A 22,262-nucleotide genomic window follows, 5' to 3' on the forward strand; every position below is an offset into this window, starting at 1 on the left:
GTGTGCATTGGTTGTGCATTGGGTGTGCACCGGGTGTGCATTGGGTGTGCATTATGCGTGCATTGGGCGTGCATTGGGCGTGCATCGGGTGTGCCTTGCGCGTGCCCCTCGCCCCCCCTCAGAACTACAACTCCCATCATCCCCCGCGCGCCCTCGCCCGCCGTGGCCGCCGTCGGGGGGCGTGTCCATGCAGACGAGCCCTCGGTGTCCCCTGGCGGGGAGGGGGCGTGGCCTCCCGCCCGGGTGGGCGTGGCCTCCCCTGTCCCCGCCCCCTCGGCCCCCATTGGCCGTTGTCGCTGGTGACGGCGGACGCGGCGGCGCCGCGCGCGAGCGATCGCTCCGCTCGCAGCCGGGGGTGGAGGAGGCGGCGGCGGGAGGAGGAGGAGGAGGAGGAGAAGGAGGTGGGGGGAGCTCGAAGCGAAGCAGAAAAGGCGGAGGGGAGGGGGAAGGGTTTTTTTTTTTTTTTTCGGTCACCGGAGGAGCCATGGGAGGCCGAACCGGGACCGGCGCCGCTCCCCAGCGGTGAGGGGACCCGCCGGGAACATGGCGGAGAGGTGAGAGCCGGCCCCGCGGGGGGGGGGGGGGGGCTGAGGGGGGGATGCTCCCCCTGTTTTAAGCGGCCCAGACCCCTCTCAGGACATGAGGGAGGTCTGGGTCCTCGTTTATTCCCCCCCAACCCCTCTTGGGGAGGGGGGGGAGGGGTCCCCACCCTGGTTAGCGGGGGGGGGCGATGGGAAAGGCGGAGGGGGCGGTGGATCCCGTCCTCTTCGCCTTCGGAGGGGCTGGATCCCTCCCTGCTCCCCCCCTGGAAGGGCTGGATCGAGCCCTGGTCCGTGTGGAGGGGCTGGATCCCTCGCTGATGCTTGTGGAAGGGCTGGATCTTACCGTGCACCCCATGGAGAGGGGTTTGGAAGGGCTGGATCCCTCCCTGGTCCCCCTGGAAGGGCTGGATCCCTCCCTGCTCCCCACAGAGTGGGGTTTGGAAGGACTGGATCCCTCCCTGGTCCCCCTGGAAGGGCTGGATCCCTCCCTGCTCCCCATAGAGTGGGGTTTGGAAGGGCTGGATCCCTCCCTGCTCCCCATGATGGAGAGACTGGATCCTTCCCTGCCCCCCCTGGAGTGTCTGGATCCGACCCTGCTCCCGGTGGGGGCTGAGGGGCGGCTGGATGCCTCCCTGCTCCCCATGGAGTGGGGTTTAGGAGGACTGGATGTCACCCTGCTCCCCATGGAAGGGCTGGATCCCTCTCTGCTCCCCCTGAGGGAGGTTTTAGAAGGGCTGGATCCCACCCTGCTCTCCCTTAAGGGGGTTTTGGAGGGGCTAGATCCCACCCTGTTGCCCATGATGGAGGGTTTTGGAAGGGCTGGATCCCACCAAACTCCCCCTGGAAGGGCTGGATCCCACCCTGCTCCTCATGGAAGAGCTGGATCCCACCTTGTTGCCCATGGTGGGGGGTTTGGATAGGCTGGATCCCACCCTGCTCCCCCTGAGGGGGGTTTTGGAGGGTCTGGATCCCACCCTGCTGCCCCTGGAAGGGCTGGATCCCATCCTCTCCCCCTGAGGGGGGTTTTGGAGGGGCTGGATCCCACCCTGCTGCCCCTGGAAGGGCTGGATCCCACCCTGCTCCCTCTGAGGGGGGTTTTGGAGGGGCTGGATCCCACCCTGCTGCCCCTGGAAGGGCTGGATCCCACCCTGCTCCCCCTGAGGGGGGTTTTGGAGGGTCTGGATCCCACCCTGCTGCCCCTGGAAGGGCTGGATCCCACCCTGCTCCCCCTGAGGGGGGTTTTGGAGGGGCTGGATCCCACCCTGCTGCCTCGTGTGGCTACGAAGGGGCTGGATCCCACCCCATCCAGCTCCCTGTGAATGCTGTGCGGGAGATTATGGCTCGGGATGGATCCCTTCCCCTTGGGATGCAGCCAGGGAAGGTATTTTGATGGAGGTGTGAGGTGTGGCACAGCGAAAGGGGGGGACAGGGTGGCGTGCGAGTGGGTGTGGATGCAGGGATGCGGGTTGGGATTCGGGCTGGAGAGGCTGCAGCGTGGAGGGGGGGGATGCGCTGATGTTGGAGATATTGGAGGGAGGGGGACGAAAGGGCCGAGCTGTGGTGTCGATGCTGGACTCGGATGTATTTATTCCGCATCTGCGATGGATGTGGAGCCACCGGTTGGGTTTTCTTCCCCCTCCTGCGTTTTCCCAACCCTGCATTCTCCAGCTGCAAAAAAACCTGCAGGATGGGAGGTTTTCCCCCCCCTCCTTCCTTGGCGATCGCAGTTTAATCAACCCTTGGGTGACCTCTGCGGAGAAACCCGCAGCCGCTCCACTTTGGCACACGAAGACGGTGGGGCTAAAGGGAAAAAAAAAGAAAAAGGCTTTTAAGACTAAAATTAATGGCATTTTGGGAGCGTGGCAGGAGGTGTCGGGTACCTGCAAGCAGCAGGTGTCTTGGGCAGGGCTGTGCCTTGCGTTCGGGTGGATCTGGACGCGGCGTAAGGGAGATGTTCGTGCCACCGGGCCAGCATCCATCGGTGGCCGTGCTGTTGCCATCCCTGGATGGTTGGTTGATCTCCTGCATGGAGCGGGAGCTGCGGCTGAATGTTAATGCACCCCGCGCCGGTTAAAATCCGGCGTGATTGCACCTCGCTGGAAAATCTGTCGCGTTGAGGATGGGTTTCTGCGGTGCTAGGGGGAACCAACACCCTGGCGATTCCGGATTCCAAAGCGACTGGCTCTGGGGAGGAGAAGAGGGAGGCTGGTGGTGCATGGGATTTGGTCCTCACGGATCTGAATTAGTCTGGATGCTCTAGCACGATGCGATCTTCGGTTGGCCGACAAATCTCTCTCATAGTTCTCTTCCCAAGTATCATTCCATGCCGTGTTCCTCTTTTTTGGGGCAAGGGAGAAGCTCTGTGTTCTTTCCCCATCCCCATTCCCCATCCCCATCTCCCATGGGGTTTCTTAGATCTTTGCCCGCTGGTGGCTTCCTCCAGTGTCTCTGGGTGTCTTCACAGCCAAGCATTTGGGTTAATCAAGCTCTCCTGGAGTGGGACTCACTGAGATCCACCATTCCACCCCCTCATTTCTACCTGGGGTGGCTTTCAAGTCCAAATGACTCTTTAATGTTAATCCCAAGGACTTGTGTTATGCAAATACCCTTTAGAAAGGCAATTCCAGTGCTCTTCCTTTGGGAAGAAAAGCAGGGGGTGAGGCCCTTGGTTTCTAGGGAAGCTTTTGCTCTGCTGCTGAGGGAGCCACTGCCAGGGTAAATCAGGGAATCATGGAATGGTTTTGGGCTGGAAAGGACCTTAAAGATCATCCAGTTCCAACCCCCTTGCCATGGGCAGGGTAAATCCATGGTTTCTGTGTTCTCCCTGCTACAAATCAAGCCGAAAGCAAGATCTGGGATGTCTGTGAGCCAGACAGGTCTTCACATAGCTCCCTTCCAAAGGAACTGGAGTTGGTCTAGAGGACCTTTCCAAAGGAGGTTGCTAGCAAGGCATCAGGATTCAGCTTAAAAGGAGGAGAGGGAGGAAACTTGCTGTCCTGGTAAAATGAATATTTACTGATGTCGAGGTGCTGGAAAAGGGCTCGCAGCTGGGTTTCTGTGATTTGAGGAGCTGTCATTCCTAGTTATATATAGTATGGCTTAAATTAGGTCGTTAAGTGTCCTAATAAGAGGAGCAGAAATGCCAGTTTCCTGTAACCTGCAGCTCCAAGGTGCAGTCGGTTGGCCAAGAGCCCGGAGCTTCGCAGCTGAGTCCAAAGTGGGCAAATCAGGAGGATAAACGTGGCTAAATCCAGGATGGGGGCTCCCACCACTGCGTCCTGTGGGACTTCCCTCCAGGCTGGGCTGGTTGGAGCAAGGAAGGGGTCAGAGAATCGTTTAGGTTGGAAAAAGACCCTTAGGGTCATCAAGTCCAATCTGACAAGGTTGGCAGGAGAGGGAGTTGGCTGAAGGTTTTCCAAATCCCACCGTTGTGTTTCATGGAGGGTTTTCCCGATAGCCAGCAGCACCGAGCGTGGGGCTGGTGGGCATGTGTGGTTTGGGTTGGGAATTTTCCTTGGCTGCTGCTGTCCTGGTGGGACAGGAGCCACTTTCTACCCACAAAGTGGTTTTATGGCTGGTCCCAGAGGGCTGCTGCAGCTCTGGAGTTAAGCAGCTGTGCTGGGCTTGCTCTTGAAGAAGATTAATAGGTTGTGCTAATGAACATGGCAACAGGAGAGCCGTGAGGTGCTACAGGTTGAGTGAAGGCTTTTCAGTCTGGTTTAGAGGTCAGACCCTTCCGTCTCGTTCTTCTGAGCCTACATTGGGCATTTTGGACTGATGATTGTGGGTTAAAACTGTAGAGTGGTAACACGGCATTGTCTGACCGGCTGCTTTGCAGAGCTGCTCCTCCATCTCTTCCATACCGAAACCCTGGTAGGATCTGAGTCTCCAAGATCCTTAAGCCAGTCCTGGCAGGATCATGGAATCCCATGGTGGTTTGGGTTGGAAGGGACCTCAAAGCTCATGTGGTTCCAACCCCTTGCCATGGGCAGGGCCACCTCCCACTGGATCAGGTTGCTCCAAGCCCCATCCAACCTGGCCTTGAAAACCTCCAGGGACGGGGCTTCCACGACTTCTCTGGGCAACCTGGGCCAGGGCCTCACCACCTTCACAGGGGAGAACTTCTTCCTAATGTCTCATCCAAATTTCCCCTCTTTCAGCTTAAAACCATTCCCCCTCATGCTATCTCTGTGCTCTCTGATCAAGGGCCCCTCCCCAGCTTTCCTGTAGGCTCCCTTTAAGCACTAGGAGGCTGCTTTAAAGACATCATGGAGCCTTTTCTTCTCCAAGCTGAACAACTCCAACTCTCCCAGCCTGTTGGGGCTTCTCCTTCATCAGTCCAACTGCCCTGACCGTTGTTTCTCCTGGGTCAGGCTGCTCTGACTGTTCAACCTGCATTTAGGTTGGAGAAGTCAGAAATCCAGGTCTGGTTTTTCCAGGCAGGTTTCTATGTACGTTGTAATCAAGGCAGCAGACATCGTGTCTTGGGAGTAGGTGTCTTGGTTCAGGCCAGGCTCAAATCGTAGAATCACGGAATGGGTTGGGTTGGAAGGGACCTTAAAGCTTATCCAGTTCCCACCCCCTTGTCATGGGAAGGGACAACTTGCACTGGATCAGGTTGTTCAAAGTGCCACCCAACCTGGCCTCAAACACCTCCAGGGATGGGGCAGCCACGACTTCTCCTCGAACCATTTTAAGACCGAAGACTTGTGGTGTGGTGTTCCCCTTCTGGAGGGTGAAAGGCTTAGCAGCTCCACTCTAGTAGCTTGGAAATAGGTGTGGGAACGAGATCACTAACCACAACCATGACGTCTCTAGGGCCTGGGCTGACTCCAGGAGAGGAGTTTGTGGATGATCCATCCGGGCTGAGGGGACCCTGAGGAGCCCAGCTCCAGGGCTGCACTGGAGGTAGGAGGTTTAGGCTGGGCTGTCACCACTCTCGCTGCACAGCAGTGGTTTTACCTTTACAAACCGATTCCTTGTCCCTTGCCGTGCTCTCCCTCCTGCTTTTTGCTTCACTGGTTATTTCCTTACATGCTCCAGATAGCGCATTGAACCCAGACCTTCCCTCTTCCCTCTCCATCTCCAAAATAAACACTCCTGCCGCGATGCTCCCTTCACTTTACACCTAATCCAGGCTGGCTATTTTTAATTCCAGTTGCCAAGAAGCGAGCGAAGAATAAATGCGCTCCAGGTGTTGAGAGGGAAGAAGCGGAGCTCTCCCTCGACAGCATCTGTGCTGTGCCCTTGGAATTAGTCCTTACCCTTTGAATTCTTCACAGGAACCCCCAGCGCTGGTTTTCTCGGTTTACCAGCTCCTGGCTAGCAGTGAAAGAACCACATTGTGCTGTTACAATGGGAGGTGCCTTGTTTCCCACATTCTTCATCCCTCACTGTTTCTCCAGCCTTAGTAGATCTGATAATTAGATTTATTTTGCTCCTCTGGCTGCTGGGGTTGCTCCTGCCCTTCAGGCATTCCCAGAAGCAGCTCCGTGAGAGGCGGTCCTCATGGACACCTGTTTGTAAGGAGCCAAATGCATCACTCGGGCTATTGGTGTTGTCCCAGATGGTTGGCAGGCAATGGATAACCTCATCTCCATGCTCTCAGATGATCAGAGATTCATGGAATGCTTTGAGTCAGAAAGGACCTTAAAGCTTATGCAGTTCCAACTCCTCTTCCAATGAATCAGATTGCTGAAAGCCCCATCCCACCCGACCTTGAACGTCTCCAGCTTTTGGGGTATCAAGGACTCCTCTGGACAACATGAATCAGAGATGGTTAGAGGTCCAGAAACACGGTGGAAAGGACTGACTGGATTTTAGGGGCAGTGCTACCATTTGGGGTGCCGTGCTGTCATAAACTCTCTTGCTTGGTCTTACCGGAATATGGATTAATTTTCCATCAGCTCTTGCTCGTGCACCACCACAGGCACCATTGTTCTGTTCCTCAAGTGTGTTACTGTGGTAAATCCATCACTGAGTTTGGGTTGGAGGGGACCTCAAAGCCCATCCAGTTCCAACCCCACTGCTATGGGCAGGGCCATCTTCTGCTAGATCAGGTTGCTCAAAGCCTCATCCAACCTGGTCTTGAGCACCTCTAGAGATGGGGCAGCCTCAACTTCTCAGGGCAACCTGTGCCAGTGACTCCCCACCCTCCCAGGAAAACAATTTTTTCGTTGTAGCTGACCAAAATCTCTCCTCTTTCAGCTTAAAATCATTCCTCCTCATTAAAAGGGACCTTAAAGCCCATCCAGTTCCAACCTCCTGCCATGGGAAAGGGCACCTTCCGCTAGATCAGGTTGCTCAAAGCCTCATCCAACCTGGTTTTGAACAGCTCCAGGTATGGGGCATCCACAGCTTCTCTGAGCAACCTCTTCCAATGCCTCCCCACAAACATAAACCAAAATTTTTTTTTTTCAAGTATTTTAAAACAAGAAATGGGGAGGAGATGGAAATGGGCAGAGGGGGGCTTGTTAACTGTGACGTGGAGGAACCCAAGGGTGCAATTTGGAGAGCAGGAACCACAATTACTGCAGGGAAAGATGTGGAAATTTTTGATCGTTGATTAACATCTCATAAAACTCATAGCAAATGAGCCCTGAAATAGACTGTCAGAGGGAGAAGGATTCGCTCGTGTTTTATGGACAGCGGGATCCTAGCAGGTTTTGTTCCTTGATTGGACGTGGATTGGAAGTTGTGTTTCTGGGACAGAGCAGAGCTTTTTGCCTCCGGGTTAATGTTGAAATTTGTTCTTTACTGCTGATATTAAAAATGGTTTAAGGGGGAAGTAAGCCCCTGTTGGATGGGAATGAGGGGTGGAAAGGATGGAGGGGGTGGTATCTTGGCTTGAATGTGGCATAGGACATTGAGGTCCTGGAGTGGTTCCAGAGAAGAGCAACGAAGCTGGTGAAGGGGCTGGAGAACAAGGGTTCTGAGAGGTGGCTGAGGGACCTGGGTTTGTTTAGCCTGGAGAAAAGGAGGCTGAGGGGAGACCTCATCACTGTCTACAACTGCCTGAAAGGAGATTGTAGAGAGGAGGGGTGCTGGTCTCTTCTCCCAAGTGATAGGTGATAGGACGAGAGGGGATGGTCTCACGTTGCACTAGGGAAGGTTTAGATTGGATATTAGGAGGCATTTCATCACCGTAAGGGTTCTCAGGCACTGACAGAAGCTGCTCTGGGAGGTGGTAGAGTCCCCACCCCGGGAGTATTTAAAAGATGGGGAGATGAAGCGCTTAGGGGTACGATATAGTAGTGGACAGGTACGGTTGGGCTTGTGATCTCAAACATCTTTTCTAACCTAGTGATTCTGTGATTCTATTTTCTGATTCTATAAAGGATGAGTGCGGGTGGCTTGCCGGTGTTCCAGCTGCTGGTGGCTTCTCCAGCCATGGATTGATTGATACTTGGCCTAGCGGAGTCTCGCAGGCTGCTCTGGTGGCCATGGGCAGGGTCACCTCTCACTGGGTCAGGTTGCTCAAAGCCCCATCCAACTCGGCCTTGAACCCTTCCAGGAACGGGGCAGCCCCGACTTCTCTGGGCAACCTGTGCCAGTGGTTTCCCACCTTCACGGGGAAGAATTTCTTGCTAATATCTGATCTGAATCCCCCTTCTTTCAGCTTAAAACCGTTCCCCCTCAACCTGTCTCTATATTCCCTGATCAAGAGCCCCTTCCCAGCTTTCCTGGAGCCCCTTTCCATACTGGAAGCTGCTCTATGGTCTCCCTGGAGCCTTCTCTTCTCTGGGCCAAACACTCGCAACATTGTCCCCATTCTACAGATGGGAAGAGAAAAGACCTTGTTGTGGTGCAATAAAATATTCCTGGAGACAGGGATCACTGCTCTCGGGGTTTGATTGTGGCTGTGGGGTCTCCTTCTTCCTCATGACCAAGAGGGGTAGGAAGATCACCAGGCTACCACTGGGTTCTTCCTTATCGTATAGCTCCTCCAGCACACCAGCCTGGAGAAGAGAAGGCTTTGAGGAGACCTTATAGAGACCTTCCAGTACCTGAAGGGGGCTACAAGAAAGCTGTGGAGGGGCATTTCACAAAGGCATGGAGTGATGGGACAAGGGGGAATGGTTATATCCTGGAGAGCAGCAGATTTAGACTAGACATAAGGAGGAATTTCTTCACTATGAGAGTGGTGAGGCACTGGGGCAGGTTGCCCAGGGAAACTGGGGCTGCCCCGTCCTTGGGGGTGTTCAAGGCCAGGATGGATGAGGCCTTGGCCAACCTTATCTAGTGAGATGTGTCCCTGCCCATCGCAGAGTTTTGGGTCTTTAAGGTCCCTTCCAACCTGAACTGTTCTATGATTCTGTGAAACACACACGTGTCTGGCCCATTTGGACTCTAGTCAGAGGCATGCGGTCCCTGGGCTGCCTCTTCCCGAGGTGCTGACATTTCTCTGTCTGCCTCGTTGCGTTTTTATTGATCTTCCCTCTCTGCTCCTCGCCCTGCTTGAATGTAAATGACTTCCACGGGCGACATGTTTGGAAACCCAAGCTTTTTACTATCCAAAACCGTTACTTACTCTGCGAATCGAAGCCGTAGGATTATGATTTTTATTGATCTTTCCATAGCGTTTCTTCCAAGCTGAAGAGCTCTTCGCTTGTCACTGGGAGAGATGATCACATTAGATGGAAAAGTGCAATCGCTTATCGACTGCGAAGTGGCAGGTGCCTTTCTGGAAGAGAAGGATTGACCGTAGAGTGGAATTCAGGTTACAAGAGTGAACCCACGGTCTGTCTAGGGTGTTTAGTCCCTCTTTGGAAGTCCAAATCCTTTAAAAGACTTCAAATTAAACCGTGTCCTAGGCAGCATGCTGAGATGTGGAGCTACACGTGGACTCGAAAGGGAAAAAACTGCTTCCAAAGAGCTGTTCTTGCTTCTTTTTGGGTCGGGTTTTTTGGTGTCCCTCTTAAATTACTCACATTGAAGACGGCGTCTCAAGCCAACCAAGAGAACACGCACAAGGCTTTGGAGGATACATGGATGTATCCCTGTTTTTATTAGTAATTAAACTATCTCTTAAGTGCTTTCTGAATCCTGTTGGAAGTCAGCTCGCTGCATGCTGTTGTTTCTGCTTCCTAAGCTGCTTTGCTCCCTTTAATCTAACGTGTGCATCTGTGAATCCGCGTCCCCTCAAAGGCGGAATCCTGCGGAGCCTTCTCCGCGTGCCGGGTGCGCGGTGGTGGCTGAGGCCTTAAAAAACCCCAATGTAACAAAAACACAAACAACTCTTCCTCCGAAAACCTTTAATGTGGTCAGGAACATTTGGGATGAATTAGGAAACTCACTGTTTGGAGTGAAGAGTTGAGGGATTTGCGCGTCCGCATCTCTGACCGGATCAGCAGGCTCTCGGCGAGGCTTGTGGTTTTCTTCTGCTTCCCAATCCAAAGGGATTTGGGTGAAGCAAGCACAGAGGAGGTTTTTTTACCGAGGCTGCTGGGCTCTGATTCCCTGCTTTGCATCTGCTTGGCTGAGCGTGACCTCTGCTGCTTGCAGTTTAGGAGTTGGGATCATGTTTCAGCCCGCACTGGAGTTCAATCCAGTTGCTGCGCGGAGAAGGGAGCAGGTTCCTGGCAGCCAGAAGGGGAACATGGGCATGGAGAAGAGGTTGCTCGAGCCGCAGTAGCTACCTCAGGCTCCTGGGGGTTGTCCTCGGGGCTGTGGGCAGTGCTGGTGGCTGGACACCTGAAGGGACCCTTCCCACTGCCAGTGCAGTTTTCCTTTCCGGGGTGGGAAGGAAACTGAGGTCTGGGTGATAGGAAACTCATCCTTTTTGCAACACCCCTGTTGGGTTTCCTGCCTCTCCTCTTCACAGCGATCTATGGAATCATGGAATGGGTTGGGTTGGAAGGGACCTTGAATCCCATCCAGTTCCAAGCCCCTGCCACGGGCCGGGACACCTCAACCTGGATCAGGCTGCTCAAAGCCTCCTCCAACCTGGCCCTGAACACCTCCAGGGATGGGACATCCATGAGTTCTCTGGCAATATGCCCCAGTGCCACAATGCCTCTTTGAAGGCGATGGATGCTTCCTCGACCTCTCCAGTTCCTAAGAAACCTTCCCTTCAACTTCTTGACCTCTACGTAGGGCCTGCTCTGGGAAATAAGAGCAGGCATGATGCAAGATGCCGGGCTACAGCCAGGATTGGAGCACTGGGCCAGGGAGAGCTCTCTGGTTTTGGCTTCTGCCTGCCTTTGGGGAGAGCAGGAGAACACTGCTTTGCTTCCGCTGTGCAGGTCTTGCCCCTTGGAAGGATCTCCCTCCAGAATTACACTGGGACTTGTTATGTAGAATGATGAAGTGGTTTGGGTGAGAAGGGACCTTTCAAGCCCGTCCAGTCCAACTCCCGGCCACGAGGAGGGACATCTCCAACCAGCTCAGGTTGCTCAGAGCCCTGTCTAACCTGACCTTGAGTGTTTCCAGGGGTGGGGCATCTCCCACCTCTCTGGGCCAGGGGTTCACCACCCTCAGCATGAAAAATTCCTTCCTTCTATCCAGCCTGAATCTCCCCTCTTCCCGTTTAAAACCGTTCCCCCTCGTCCTGTCTCTCCAGGCCCTGCTGAAAAGTCCATCCCCATCTTCCTAATCAGCCCCCTTTAACTGCTGAAGGTTCTCCACCTCCGGTTGTGCACTGGGACTGCCTGAGAAGCTCCAGATCTGCCCCTGGAGAAGGCTACAAGCAGATATTCGCTCTCCTTGTGCTCTGAGCTGCTTCAATGATGCTTCAGCTCTGCTATAGGAGTCTTGCAGCACCGATGAGGAGGTGCTGGACCTGGACAGACCTTCCTGATGCTGCCTGTGCTGTGCACGTGCGAGAAACTCTGCTTGCTGAGCCACAGCTGGGGTGGAGGTCTAGCATTGCTGACTTGCAGTCTTCCATGTGGATGATGCAGGAGTGGAGCAGCTTCCATCATGAGTGTGTCCCTAATTAAGCTTGGCTTGGTGGAATCGAGCAAGACCAGGCAGGAGGCTTCTGAATTTTGGATTAAAAGGGTTTTTATTACATGCAGCCCCCCTCCACCCCCCCCAGGGCTGCAGGGAGCATTCAGTTCCCTACTCCCACCTTCCGTGCCGTTTTTCAGATGTCGCTGGAGCTCTCCGAGCTCCCGGCAGTGCTGCTGCAAGAAATAATTGCGAATCACTCCATCAGCGCTGCTTTCCTTCGGAAGCTTTTTCTTTTCCCCTTCTAGTTCTGCATCTCCAGCGTCTCCTTAAATGTCACCTTGAGGAATCTGCACGTGCGGTGGCTCTTTCAGTGCAGGATTTGTGGAAGTTGGTGGAGAATGTGCTCAAAAAACACCCCCTTTTGTAAAAACTTAGAGGTTTAGAGACCCTCAGCACGTTTTCTGGCTTAGACTTCTATTTTTTTTTTTTAATAGGAAGCTCTCTAGGTTTTTATTCAAGGTAAATAACGTGCCCGGAGCTCCAAACCCTGACGAGTGCCTCTGCAGTGATTATTTCCCTGTCAGACCTGAGCTCTTGCTGAAACAGCACTCTGTTCTTCTTCAGCTGGAAGGGAGAAGATGCATGGATAGGGCTTTCTATTAGAAACAGAGGTGGGAATGAGCTCTGTAAGCACACACATGCTCTAAGTGGACTTCTAAAGCCACTTGGCTTGAGGAGATGCAATTCCTGACTCAGAATCCATCCTAAGAATTCAACCACTTGACCCTTATGGCTTTTAAAATGATTTCTTGGTAAATCCTTGCACCTCTGGATCACCATGGCTGGTATTCTCCACCGCTCCTGGTTGTTACCATGCGATGGACTTCCAAGCTGAAGCAAGGCTCCAAACAAACCAGCTCTTCTGGCTGCTCCTGGCTTGGACAGGTGTACTCATCGCTGGGTTCAAAACTGGCTGGATGACCAAGCACAAAGTGTTGTTGTGCATAGAGTTAAATCCAGTGGGCATCTCGTCATGGATTCATAGAATGGTTTGGGTTGGAAGGGACCTTAAAGATCATCCAGTTCCAACCTGCTTCCATGTGCAGGGACACCTCCCGCTGGATCAGGTTGCTCAAAGCCTCATCCAACCTGGCCTTCAGCACCTCCAGCTTCTTGGGGTACCCTGTTCCAGTGTTTCACCACCCTCATGGTGAAGAATTTTTTCCTAATATCTGGTCTAAATCTTCTCCTCTTCAATTTGTAGCCATTATGAAATCACAAGTGGTCTTCCCCAGGTGGGGCTCAGTGGTGGAGTTGGTTCTTTTTAGTATCTTTATCAATGATCTGGACGAGGGGATCGAGTGCTCCTTCAGGGAGTTTGTAGATGACAACAAATTGTGTGGGAGTGTTGATGGGCTTGAGGTTCTGCAGAGGAATCTGCCAGGTTGGATCCATGGGCTGGAGGGCAGGAAGGGTCTGCAGAGGGATCTTCCAGGCTGGATCCACGGGCTGGAGGGCAGGAAGGGTCTGCAGAGGGATCTGGCCAGGCTGGACCTATGGGATGGGGCCAGTGGGGTGGAGTTCAACAAGACCACATGCTGGGTCCTGCACCTGGGTCACAACAACCCCGTGCAGCTCCAGGCTTGGGAAAGATGGAGAAGAACCTGGCGATGTTGGTTAACAACAGCTGAATGTGAGCCAGCAGTAGCCCAGGTGGCCAAAAAGGCCAACAGCATCCAGGCTTGGATCAGCCATGGTGTGGCCAGCAGGACCACAGAAGCGATTGTCCCCTTAGACTTGGTATCGGTAAGGCCGCACCATGAATCTTGGATTCAGTTTTGGACCCCTCACTCCAAGAAACACCTCGGGGGGGCTAGAACTCATCCAGAGAAGGGGAACAGACGTGGGGAACGGTCTGGAGCACAGGGGTTATGGGGAACGGCTGAGGGACTTGGGGTGGTTGAGCCTGGAGAAGAGGAGGCTGAGGGGAGACCTCATTGCCCTCTACAGCTCCCTGAAAGGAGGTTGTAGCAAGATGGATGTTGGTTTCTTCTCCCAAGTAACAAGGATTAGGATGGGAGGAAATGGCTTCAAGTTGTGCCAGGGGATGTTTAGGTTGGATATCAGGAAAAAATCCTTCCTGGAAAGAGTGGTGAAGCCCTGGAAGAGGCTGCCCAGGGCAGTGGTAGAGTCTCCATCCCTAGAGGTGCTCAGGAAACGTGTAACCGTAGCATTTTGGGAGCATGGTGATGTTGGGCTGATGGTTGAACGGCATGATCTTAGAGGTCTCTTCCAACCTTAAGGACTCCATGATTCTGTTATCACTGCAGTGTGTTCTACTCCCATCCCAAGTGAGGCCTTGGGCTTTAGCGTCTCCATGGCAGGAAAGCAGCTGCCACGTAACTACTTTCATCTTGTCTCCAGTCACTCAACCCAATTTCGTGTGGCTGCGGGGATCTTGCCTAGCAGCAGAATCTTCTTTTATAACAAATTCTCTCTCAGCTCTAGAATATTGCTTTTTTTCCCCTTGATTCCTCACTATATTGACAAATTAACACTCAAAGCGCTGATCTACGGTTCTCAATACCAGCACAGGATTTATCCCAAAGTGGTGGGAAACCTAGAATCGTAGAATCGTTAGGTGGGAAAAGACCTTTGAGATCATCAATTCCAACTGTACCTACCCACTCCTTATCCCTAAGGACTTCATCTCCTCATCTCTTAAATACCTCCATGTATGGGGACTCCACCACCTCCCTGCGCAGCCTCTGCCAGTGCCCGAGAACCCTTTCTGTGAAGAAATTTTCCCTAGTGTCCAATCTAAAGTTTCCCTGATGCAGCTTGAGGCCATTCTCTCTTGTCCTATCACCTCTCACTTGGGAGAAGAGATCAATACCCATCCCTCTACAACCTTCTTTTAGATAGTTGTGGAGAGCAATAAGGTCTCCCCTCAGCCTCCTCTTCTCCAGGCTAAGCAACCCCAGTTGCCTCAGCTGCTCCTCATAAGACCTGTTCTCCAGACTCTTCACTGGGAGGGGATTATCATGCTCTACTCTGCTCTTATGGTTGGGCTTCATGATCTCAAAGGTCTTTTCCAGCCTAGTGATTCTATGATTCTGGTGAAACCTCACTTGGAGCCCTGTGTTCCGTTCTGGAGTCCTCAAAACTCATCCAATTCAAGCCCCCCGATGGAAGCAGGGACACCTTCCACTGGATCAGGTTGCTCAAAGCCTCATCCAACCTGGCCTCGAACACCTCCAGGGATGGAGCATCCATGACTTCTCAGGGCAACGTGTGCCAGGGCCTCACCACCATCACAGGGAAGAATTTCTCCCTAAGATCTCATCTCAATCTCCCCTCTTCCAGCTTAAAACCCTTCCCCCTCATCCTATCCCTGATCAAGAGACCCTCCCCAGCTTTCCTGGAGCCCCTTTCTGTATTGGAAGCTGCTCTAAGGTCTCCTCGAAGTCTTCTCCCGGCTGAACAGCCCCAACCATCCCAGCCTGTCCTCATACGGGAGATGCTCCAGCCCTTGGAGCATCTTTGTGGCTCTAATGATTCTGAGCCCTGTGTAGGTAATAAGTAGGGACAAGGTGGTGCGCAGAGAGACTGGGTTGATTGACAAAGTGGAAGTGTGGGAGGAAAACCAGCACAACCGTGGTGTTAATCCTGAGGGACGTAAACTACCGAGCAGAAAAAAGGATGTGAAGGAGGGAGAGGACGCTCCAGGCTACACGTCAGAGTTGTGTGAAACGAGAGGGACATGGAGGCTTTTTGACAGTGCTTAGGGAATGAAGTGGAGTGCGGGCTCGGGGATCACGGTGACGTTCAAGGTAGTCGCGATGAGGATGTGGACAGCACTTCAGCTCTGAAGTGACTGCTGGGTTCCTAAATGATTCTGGTATTTAGTGCCTTGTCTTTGCCTCTGTTGGGCAACCTGGAGAGAAACCTGGAGAGAAACCATTTGGGCAAAAGAGCAAAAGCAGGGAACGTAAAAATATTCCATCAACCTTAATTCAGGGAGAGTGAATGTCTCTTCTGGGGTTTTTTAGCCAACGTTGTCCTGGAAAGTCCTACATTTAGGTATTCAGTTGGCAGTGTGGAAATAGATGAGCTTAAGGATTGCTACCCTGGAGATTTGCCTGAAGTAGTTGGGACTTTCACTCCAAGAAGGACATTGAGGTCCTGGAGCGTGTCCAGAGAAAGGCAATGAAGCTGGTGAAGGGGCTGAAGAACAAGGGTTCTGAGAGGCAGCTGAGGGACCTGTTTTTGTTTAGCCTGGAGAAGAGGAAGCTGAAGGGAGACCTTATCACTGTCTCCAACTACCTAAAAGGGGTTTGCAGAGAGGTGGATGTTGGTCTCTTCTCCCGAGGAACAAGTGAAATGGCCTCAAGTTGCACCAGGGAAGGTTTAGATTGGATATTAGGAGGCATTTCTTCACCAAAAGGGTTATTGGGTGCTGGCAGAGGCTGCCCAGGGAGGTGGTGGAGTCTCCATCCCTTTAGGGATTTTAGATGGGTAGGTGAGGTGCTCATGGATGTGGTTTAGTGGTGGACAGGTACTGTTGAAATCAATGATCTCAAAGGTCTTTTCCAACCAAGCAGTTCTCTTCTATTCTATGATTCTGTGACTAGAGTGGACTGGACAATCTTTGGAATCCCAGAATCCAGGAGCGGAGGGATGGGAAGGGACCTCTGGAGCTCACCCAGTCCAATCCAGTTCCTGGACTCAGGAACTGGATTCAGGCAAGTGTGGATCCTGGATCAGGGGCAATAGGACAGGCAAGATCCATATTTGACTCTGGTCATCAAAGAAGAAGGTTTGATCCTCATGATCCAGGTTGAATGAGGCTTTGAGCAACCTGGCCTAGTGGGAGGTGTCCCTGCCCGTGACAGGGGAGTTGGAACTGGATGGGCTTTAAGGTCCCTTCCAACCCATTCTATGATTCTATGAAACTGCTTCATCGGGTAAAAATGTTTGGAGATAATTTTTTACATCCAACTCAGGATCTTGTATGTCAGCCGGAGACGGAGAAAGAATTGAAAATGTTCAATATTTCATGAGCCGCAGTCCAAGAAAATCTCTAATGCCTCTGTAATATGATTTGGGTTTTAGAGCTCTCTGTATTGATTCGTGATTTAAAGTCTGCTGTGCTCTCTGTCTGTCATAGGAGGAGGGAGGAAGAAGAAAATGCTTTATAAATACATTTCTGAGGACACAGAGGGCATTCAAAGAAAGGGCTGGACGATTGTAGCATTGCCCGTTTGCTCTTACATCGTGTTAATGGTGTGTAAATTATATTCCTGTTTAGAACCACCACAGGTCTTAAGTTTTCATGGTTCAAGTGCAGGAGTGGGCAGGATCTCCTTGGGGCTCCTGATTTAGGGTTTGTCTCACAGAATCACAGAATCACTAGGTTGGAAAAGACCCACTGGATCATCGAGTCCAACCATCGTTGGTTGGTTGGACAACCATAGTCTCAGTGGATTACTGCCTGAATCATAGAATCACAGAATAGTTTGGGTTGGAAGAGACCTCAAAGCCCATCCAGTTCCAACCTTCTGCCATGGAAAGGGAAATCTTCCACTGGATCAGGTTGCTCCAAGCCCCATCTAACTTGGCCTTCAACACCTCCAGGGATGGGGCAGGGATGAGTTCTCTGGGCACCTTGCACCAGTGCCTCACCACCCTCACAGGGAAGAATTTCTTCCTAAGATCTCATCTCAATCTCCCCTCTTTCAGCTTAAAATCATTCCCTTAGTCCTATCTCTGCACTCCCTGATAAAGAGACCCTCCCAGCTTTCCTGGAGTCCATTTCTGTACTGGAAGCTGCTCTATGGTTTCCCCAGAGCCTTCTCTTCTCCAGGCTGAACAAAGCCAACTCTCTCAGGCTGTCCTTCAGTAGGAGTTGCTCCAGCCCTTGGATCATCTCCGTGGCTCCGTCTGGACCCGCTCCAACATTTTCATCTCCTTCTTATGTTGGGGATTCCAGAACAGGACACAGGACTCCAGGTGGGGTCTCACCAGAGCGGAATATAGGAGCAGAATCCTCACCCTCACCCTGCTATTCCCACTGCTTTGGATGCAGTCCAGGGGACAGCTGGCTGCAAGCACACATTGCTGGCTCACGCTGAGCTTCTCATCCACCAGCCCCCTACATCCTTCTCCTCAGAGCTGCCCTCAATCCATTCTCCATCCAGCCTCTACTTGTGCTTGCGGTTGCACCAACCCAGGTGCAGGACTTTGCCTTTGGCCATGTTGAACCTCATTACGCTGATGAAGGGCTTCATGAAGCTTCCCATTTTGCAGCACAAGGTCCAGCCCTTGGATCATCTTCATGGCCTCCTTTAGACTCTCTCCAACGGTTCCATATCCTTCCTGTGCTGAGGCCTCCAGAACTGGACCCAGGACTCCAGGTGGGTCTCACCAGAGCAGAGTAGAGGGGCAGAATTCCCTCCCTCGCGCTGCTGGTCCCACTGCTTTGGTTGCAGCCTACGTTCTGGTTGGCTTTGTGGGCTGTGAGCACACGTTGCTGGCTCATGTTGAGCTTCTCATCCACCAGCATCGCAAGTCCTTTTCTTCAGGGCTGCTCCCAAGCCATTCCAGCCTTCCTTGCGGTGAACGAGCTTGTTTTATCCAAAACCCGGGTCTCACACTCACTTCTGGTTACAGCACTTGGTGCTGGTGTCATTTATCAGCCTACGTAGCGATAAATTATAAATGGACCAGAAACAAACCTTGATGTTTAGGAGGTTTTCTTTCTGTTTTCATGATCTCATCTCATTTTTAGCTACAATTTGGCCTGTGTGACTCTGGCTTTTAAGAGTGCGGGTCATTGACTTTTAGATTGGCAGGCAGGCTCGCTTCCAGCTCTGATGTTGCTTCGAGCAGTTGGTGTCTGGAAAGGCTGAATTGAGAAGATCGGGCGCGTTGGGTGAAGCGTTCGCAGATACCGAGTGGGCTTTGGCTGTGTGGTAGTTGCCTTCAACCCATTTCAAGCGTGTCGGGAACTTCCTATCACACCCTTGTTGCCCAGCCAGCTGGAATAGCCTTTCCTCAGGTCTCAAAACTGATCTTCAGTGGAATTCCAATTCCTGGGGTATCCATCTTTAGACAGAGCTCTTCCATGTGCTTCAAATCCACCAATCTGAGCAGGGACTTGCCTGGTTCTTGATGGGTTTTGACTCTTTTCAGCCAAAGCATTTATGGTATCTTGCTTGTGATGGTGTTGAGGGTCAGGATTAGTTTTCCTTCCCCTCAAAAGCGTGGATTGTGTTGGAATTTCGAGTCCATATATTCCGTGGGGTAGAGGGTCCAAGCAAAATGTCCAACGTGCTTGTAGAAGACCACCAGAGCCATCTGTGCTGTTGTTTAGCAAAGGTGCAAGGTCTGAGGTGTCCAGCTTCTGAAGGCCCATGCCACCCAGTAGCTGAGCTGTGAAGCTTTCGTAGATTCATAGAATGGTTTGGTTGAAAGGGATTTTAAAGCCCATCCTGCCATGGCCAGGGACACCTCCCACTGCATCAGGTTGCTCAAAGCCCTATCCAACCTGACCTTGAACACCTCTAGGAATGGGACATCCATAACCTCTCTGGGTAACCCATGCCAGTGCCTCGCCACCCTCATCATGAACAATATCCTCCTAAGATCTCATCTTGGTCTCCCTCCTTTCAGCTTAAACCCATTCCCTCTCATCCTATCCCTGTGATAAAGAGACCTTCTCCAGCTTTTCTGTAGGCCCCTTTCAGTACTGGAAGGCTGCTAGAAGGTCTCCCCAGAGCATTCTCTTCTCCAGGCTGAACAACCACAACTTTCTCAGCTTGTCCTCCTACAGGAGGTGCTCCAGCCCTCAGATCATCTCCATTGCCTCCTCTGGACTTGCTCCAACAGATCCTGTGCTGAGGACTCCAGAACTGAACGCAGGGTTCCAAGCGAGGTCTCACAAGAGCAGAATTGTCTTTCGTTGCCTTTCTTTTTGGGGTTGCAGATAAAATGCCATTTTCCCCTTTTTCAGGGCACGTGTTTGGTGTTAAGATGTGATGGTGGGAGCATAAAAGTTGTGTTTGGGGAAGCTTTTTCTCTCCTAAATCCAGCCAAGGCATCTCTCTCTTTGTAGGCAGAGGCAGACAGAGGCTGAAAGAGTTGGGCTTGTTCAGCCTGGAGAAGAGAAAGCTTCGAGGAGACCCTAGAGTGACCTTCCAGTACTTGAAGGTGGCCTACAAGAAAGCTGGGGAGGGACTTTTCACAAAGGCTTGGAGTGATAGGATGAGAGGGAATGGCTTTAAATTGGAGAGGAGGTGATTTAGACTAGACCTTAGGAGGAAATTCTCCACAATGAGGGTGCCCAGGCAAGTTGTGGATGCCCCATCCCTAGAAGTGTTCAAGACCAGATTGAGTGGGGCCTCGAGCAGCCTGATCCAGTGGAAAAGACCAGACCGTGGCAGTGGGGTTGGAATTAGATGATCTTTATGGTCTCTTCCAGCTCAAACCATTCTATGATAACTGGTGGCAGAGCTTTCTTTGGAAGGATGACTCTTGGAGGGCGACCTGTAACGAGAGCATCCCTTGGATCGCGGTCTGAGCCGTATCCTGGCATCCATCCTGGCAGCTGCCGACATCCGCGCTATGTCGATGAGGCCAAAGGGAAACTCTCATCGCCCAACACAGAGCCAATCCCTTGAACCAATGGAAAGGCTCTTCATTGATTGACATTGATCTGTCTGGGGCAGCAGAGCCACCACAACCAGGCCAAATCTCCCATCAGGTCTGGGAATGCTCCTGCTTCTGGCTCCTCACCAGCTTTTGGGTCGTAGAATCATTGAACGCTTTGGGTTGGAAGGCACCTTTAAAGCCCACCCAGTCCAACTCCCCTGCCATGAGCAGGGACATCTCCAAAGGGATCAGGATGCTCAGAGCCCCGTCCAACACGGCTTGGAATGTTTCCAGGGATGAAGCATCTCCCACCTCTCTAGGAAACCTCATCCAATATTTCCTCACCTTCAGTATGAACAATTCCTTCCTTCTATCCAGCCTGAATCCCCCTTTGTCCTGTCACTCCAGACCCTGATGAAATGTCCTGGGCATGGAACTCTACCATCAAATTCCCCAGTTTCTGCAGGTTTTTGTCTCTGGCTGCTGCCACTTCTTTAGAACTTGTGTGTTGTCAGCCTGTTGATGACGCTTGGGCTGCGGGTGAAGAGCAGATAACAAGGTTTGCTCTGAACTCAATGCTCAGTTTAATCATAGAATCATGGAATCATGAAGGTTGGAAAAGACCTCTAAGCTCATCCAGTCCAACTGTCAGCCCAACCCCACCATGCCAACTAAACCGTGTCCCCAAGCGCCCCATCTACATGTTTTTTTTAACCCCTCCAGGGATGGGGCCTCCACCACTGCTCTGGGCAGCCTCTTCCAATGCTTCACCACTCTTTGAGTAAAGACATTTTTCCTAATGTCCAATCTAAACCTTTGCTGGCATGACTGGAGGCCATTTCTTCTCATCCTATCACTAGTTCCTCAGGAGAAGACATGAAAACCCACCTCACCTCAACCTCCTTTCCAATTAGAGAGTGACTTGTAGTCCCATTTGTTGTGATCAGCCCTTGTATGTGTGGAGAACCGAGTCAATAACAGGAGCTGAGGGGCTGACCTGAAGGCCCAGGAGGTCCAGGACTTGAAAGAAAACGCACCAGAGCAGAAGGGACTTTTCACTCTGTCATGACTTCAAAGGGTTTTTAGCTGGATTTTTTCCAGAAGAGCCTTTTAGATCTACAGAGTCAAGCTCTTTGCTTTTCAGTGTTGGCAAGCGGCAGCAGATTTTTCATTTGATTGTTTTTCTAAGCTGTGTGTTCTTTGATTGCCTCCGCATGAGATAAACTTCCTCTCAAACATCTCAGAACCGAAACTGTGGCCTTTGCGTGGCCAATGCAAGCTGACCTTCTCCAGAGACACTTCAAATCTTGCTTTACTGACTTGGAGGACATCCAGAGCAGTTCAGACGTTGGAAGTACCGCTGGTTTCTAGTGGGTAAATGTTTCTGCTGAGCTGTGTGAGGGGTGAATGCAAAGAGAACTTTCAGATTGTGGGTTGTGAGCAGTGTGCGAGACAGGCAAAGCGAGTTCTGAAGATGACAATGTCTTGTTCATGCCTAAATAACAACTGTTGTCCCTCAAGAGTAAGGTTCTGTGTCTGGGTCGGCGCAATCCCATGCATAAATCCAAGGTGGGTGGAGAATGGATTGGGATCAGCCCCTGAGGAGAAGGACTTGGGGGTGAGAAGCTCGATATGAGCCAACAAAGTGGACTCGCAACTATTTCCTGGGCTGCAAGCAAAGAAGTGGGACTGGCAGGGTAAGGAAGGGGATTCTCCCCCTCTACTCTGCTCTGGTGAGACCCTACCTGGAGCTCTGTGTCCGTCTCTGGAGACCTCGGCACAGGAAGAACATGGATTTGTTAGAGGGAGTCCAGAGGAGGCCACAAACATGACCCCAGGGCTGCAGCACCTCCCGTGCAAGGGCAGGCTGAGAGAGTTGGGATTGTTCAGCCTGGAGAAGTGAAGGCTCTGGGGAGACCTCAGAGCAGCTTCCAGTACCTAAAGGGGCTCTAGGAAAGCTGGGGAGGGACTTTTCCTCAGGGACTGCAGGGATAGGATGAGAGGGGATGTTTTTAAGCTGAAAGAGGGGAGATTTGCATTAGACGTTAGGAAGAAAATCTTCATGATGAGGGTGGTGAGGCTCTGGCCCAGGTTACCCAGAGAAGTCATGTCTGCCCCATCCCTGGAGGTGTTGAAAACCAGGTTGGACAGGGCTTCGAACGCCCTGATCCAATG

The 22,262-nt window shown here is 52.2% G+C and overlaps 1 protein-coding gene across 1 annotated transcript in view; it reads left to right on the forward strand.

The window, feature by feature from the left end:
- Positions 1-421: 421 nt before the first annotated feature.
- Positions 422-22,262, forward strand: part of ARHGAP39 (Rho GTPase activating protein 39) — a 127,686-nt gene continuing 105,845 nt past the window's right edge. Inside the window, exon 1 of the mRNA XM_069854818.1 lies at positions 422-554. Within this exon, the coding sequence (XP_069710919.1) occupies positions 544-554 (11 nt within the window). The 5' untranslated portion in view covers positions 422-543. The remainder of the gene's footprint in view (positions 555-22,262) is intronic.

The sequence above is a fragment of the Phaenicophaeus curvirostris genome, chromosome 3, assembly GCF_032191515.1.
Source record: "Phaenicophaeus curvirostris isolate KB17595 chromosome 3, BPBGC_Pcur_1.0, whole genome shotgun sequence".
Classification (NCBI taxonomy): domain Eukaryota; kingdom Metazoa; phylum Chordata; class Aves; order Cuculiformes; family Cuculidae; genus Phaenicophaeus; species Phaenicophaeus curvirostris.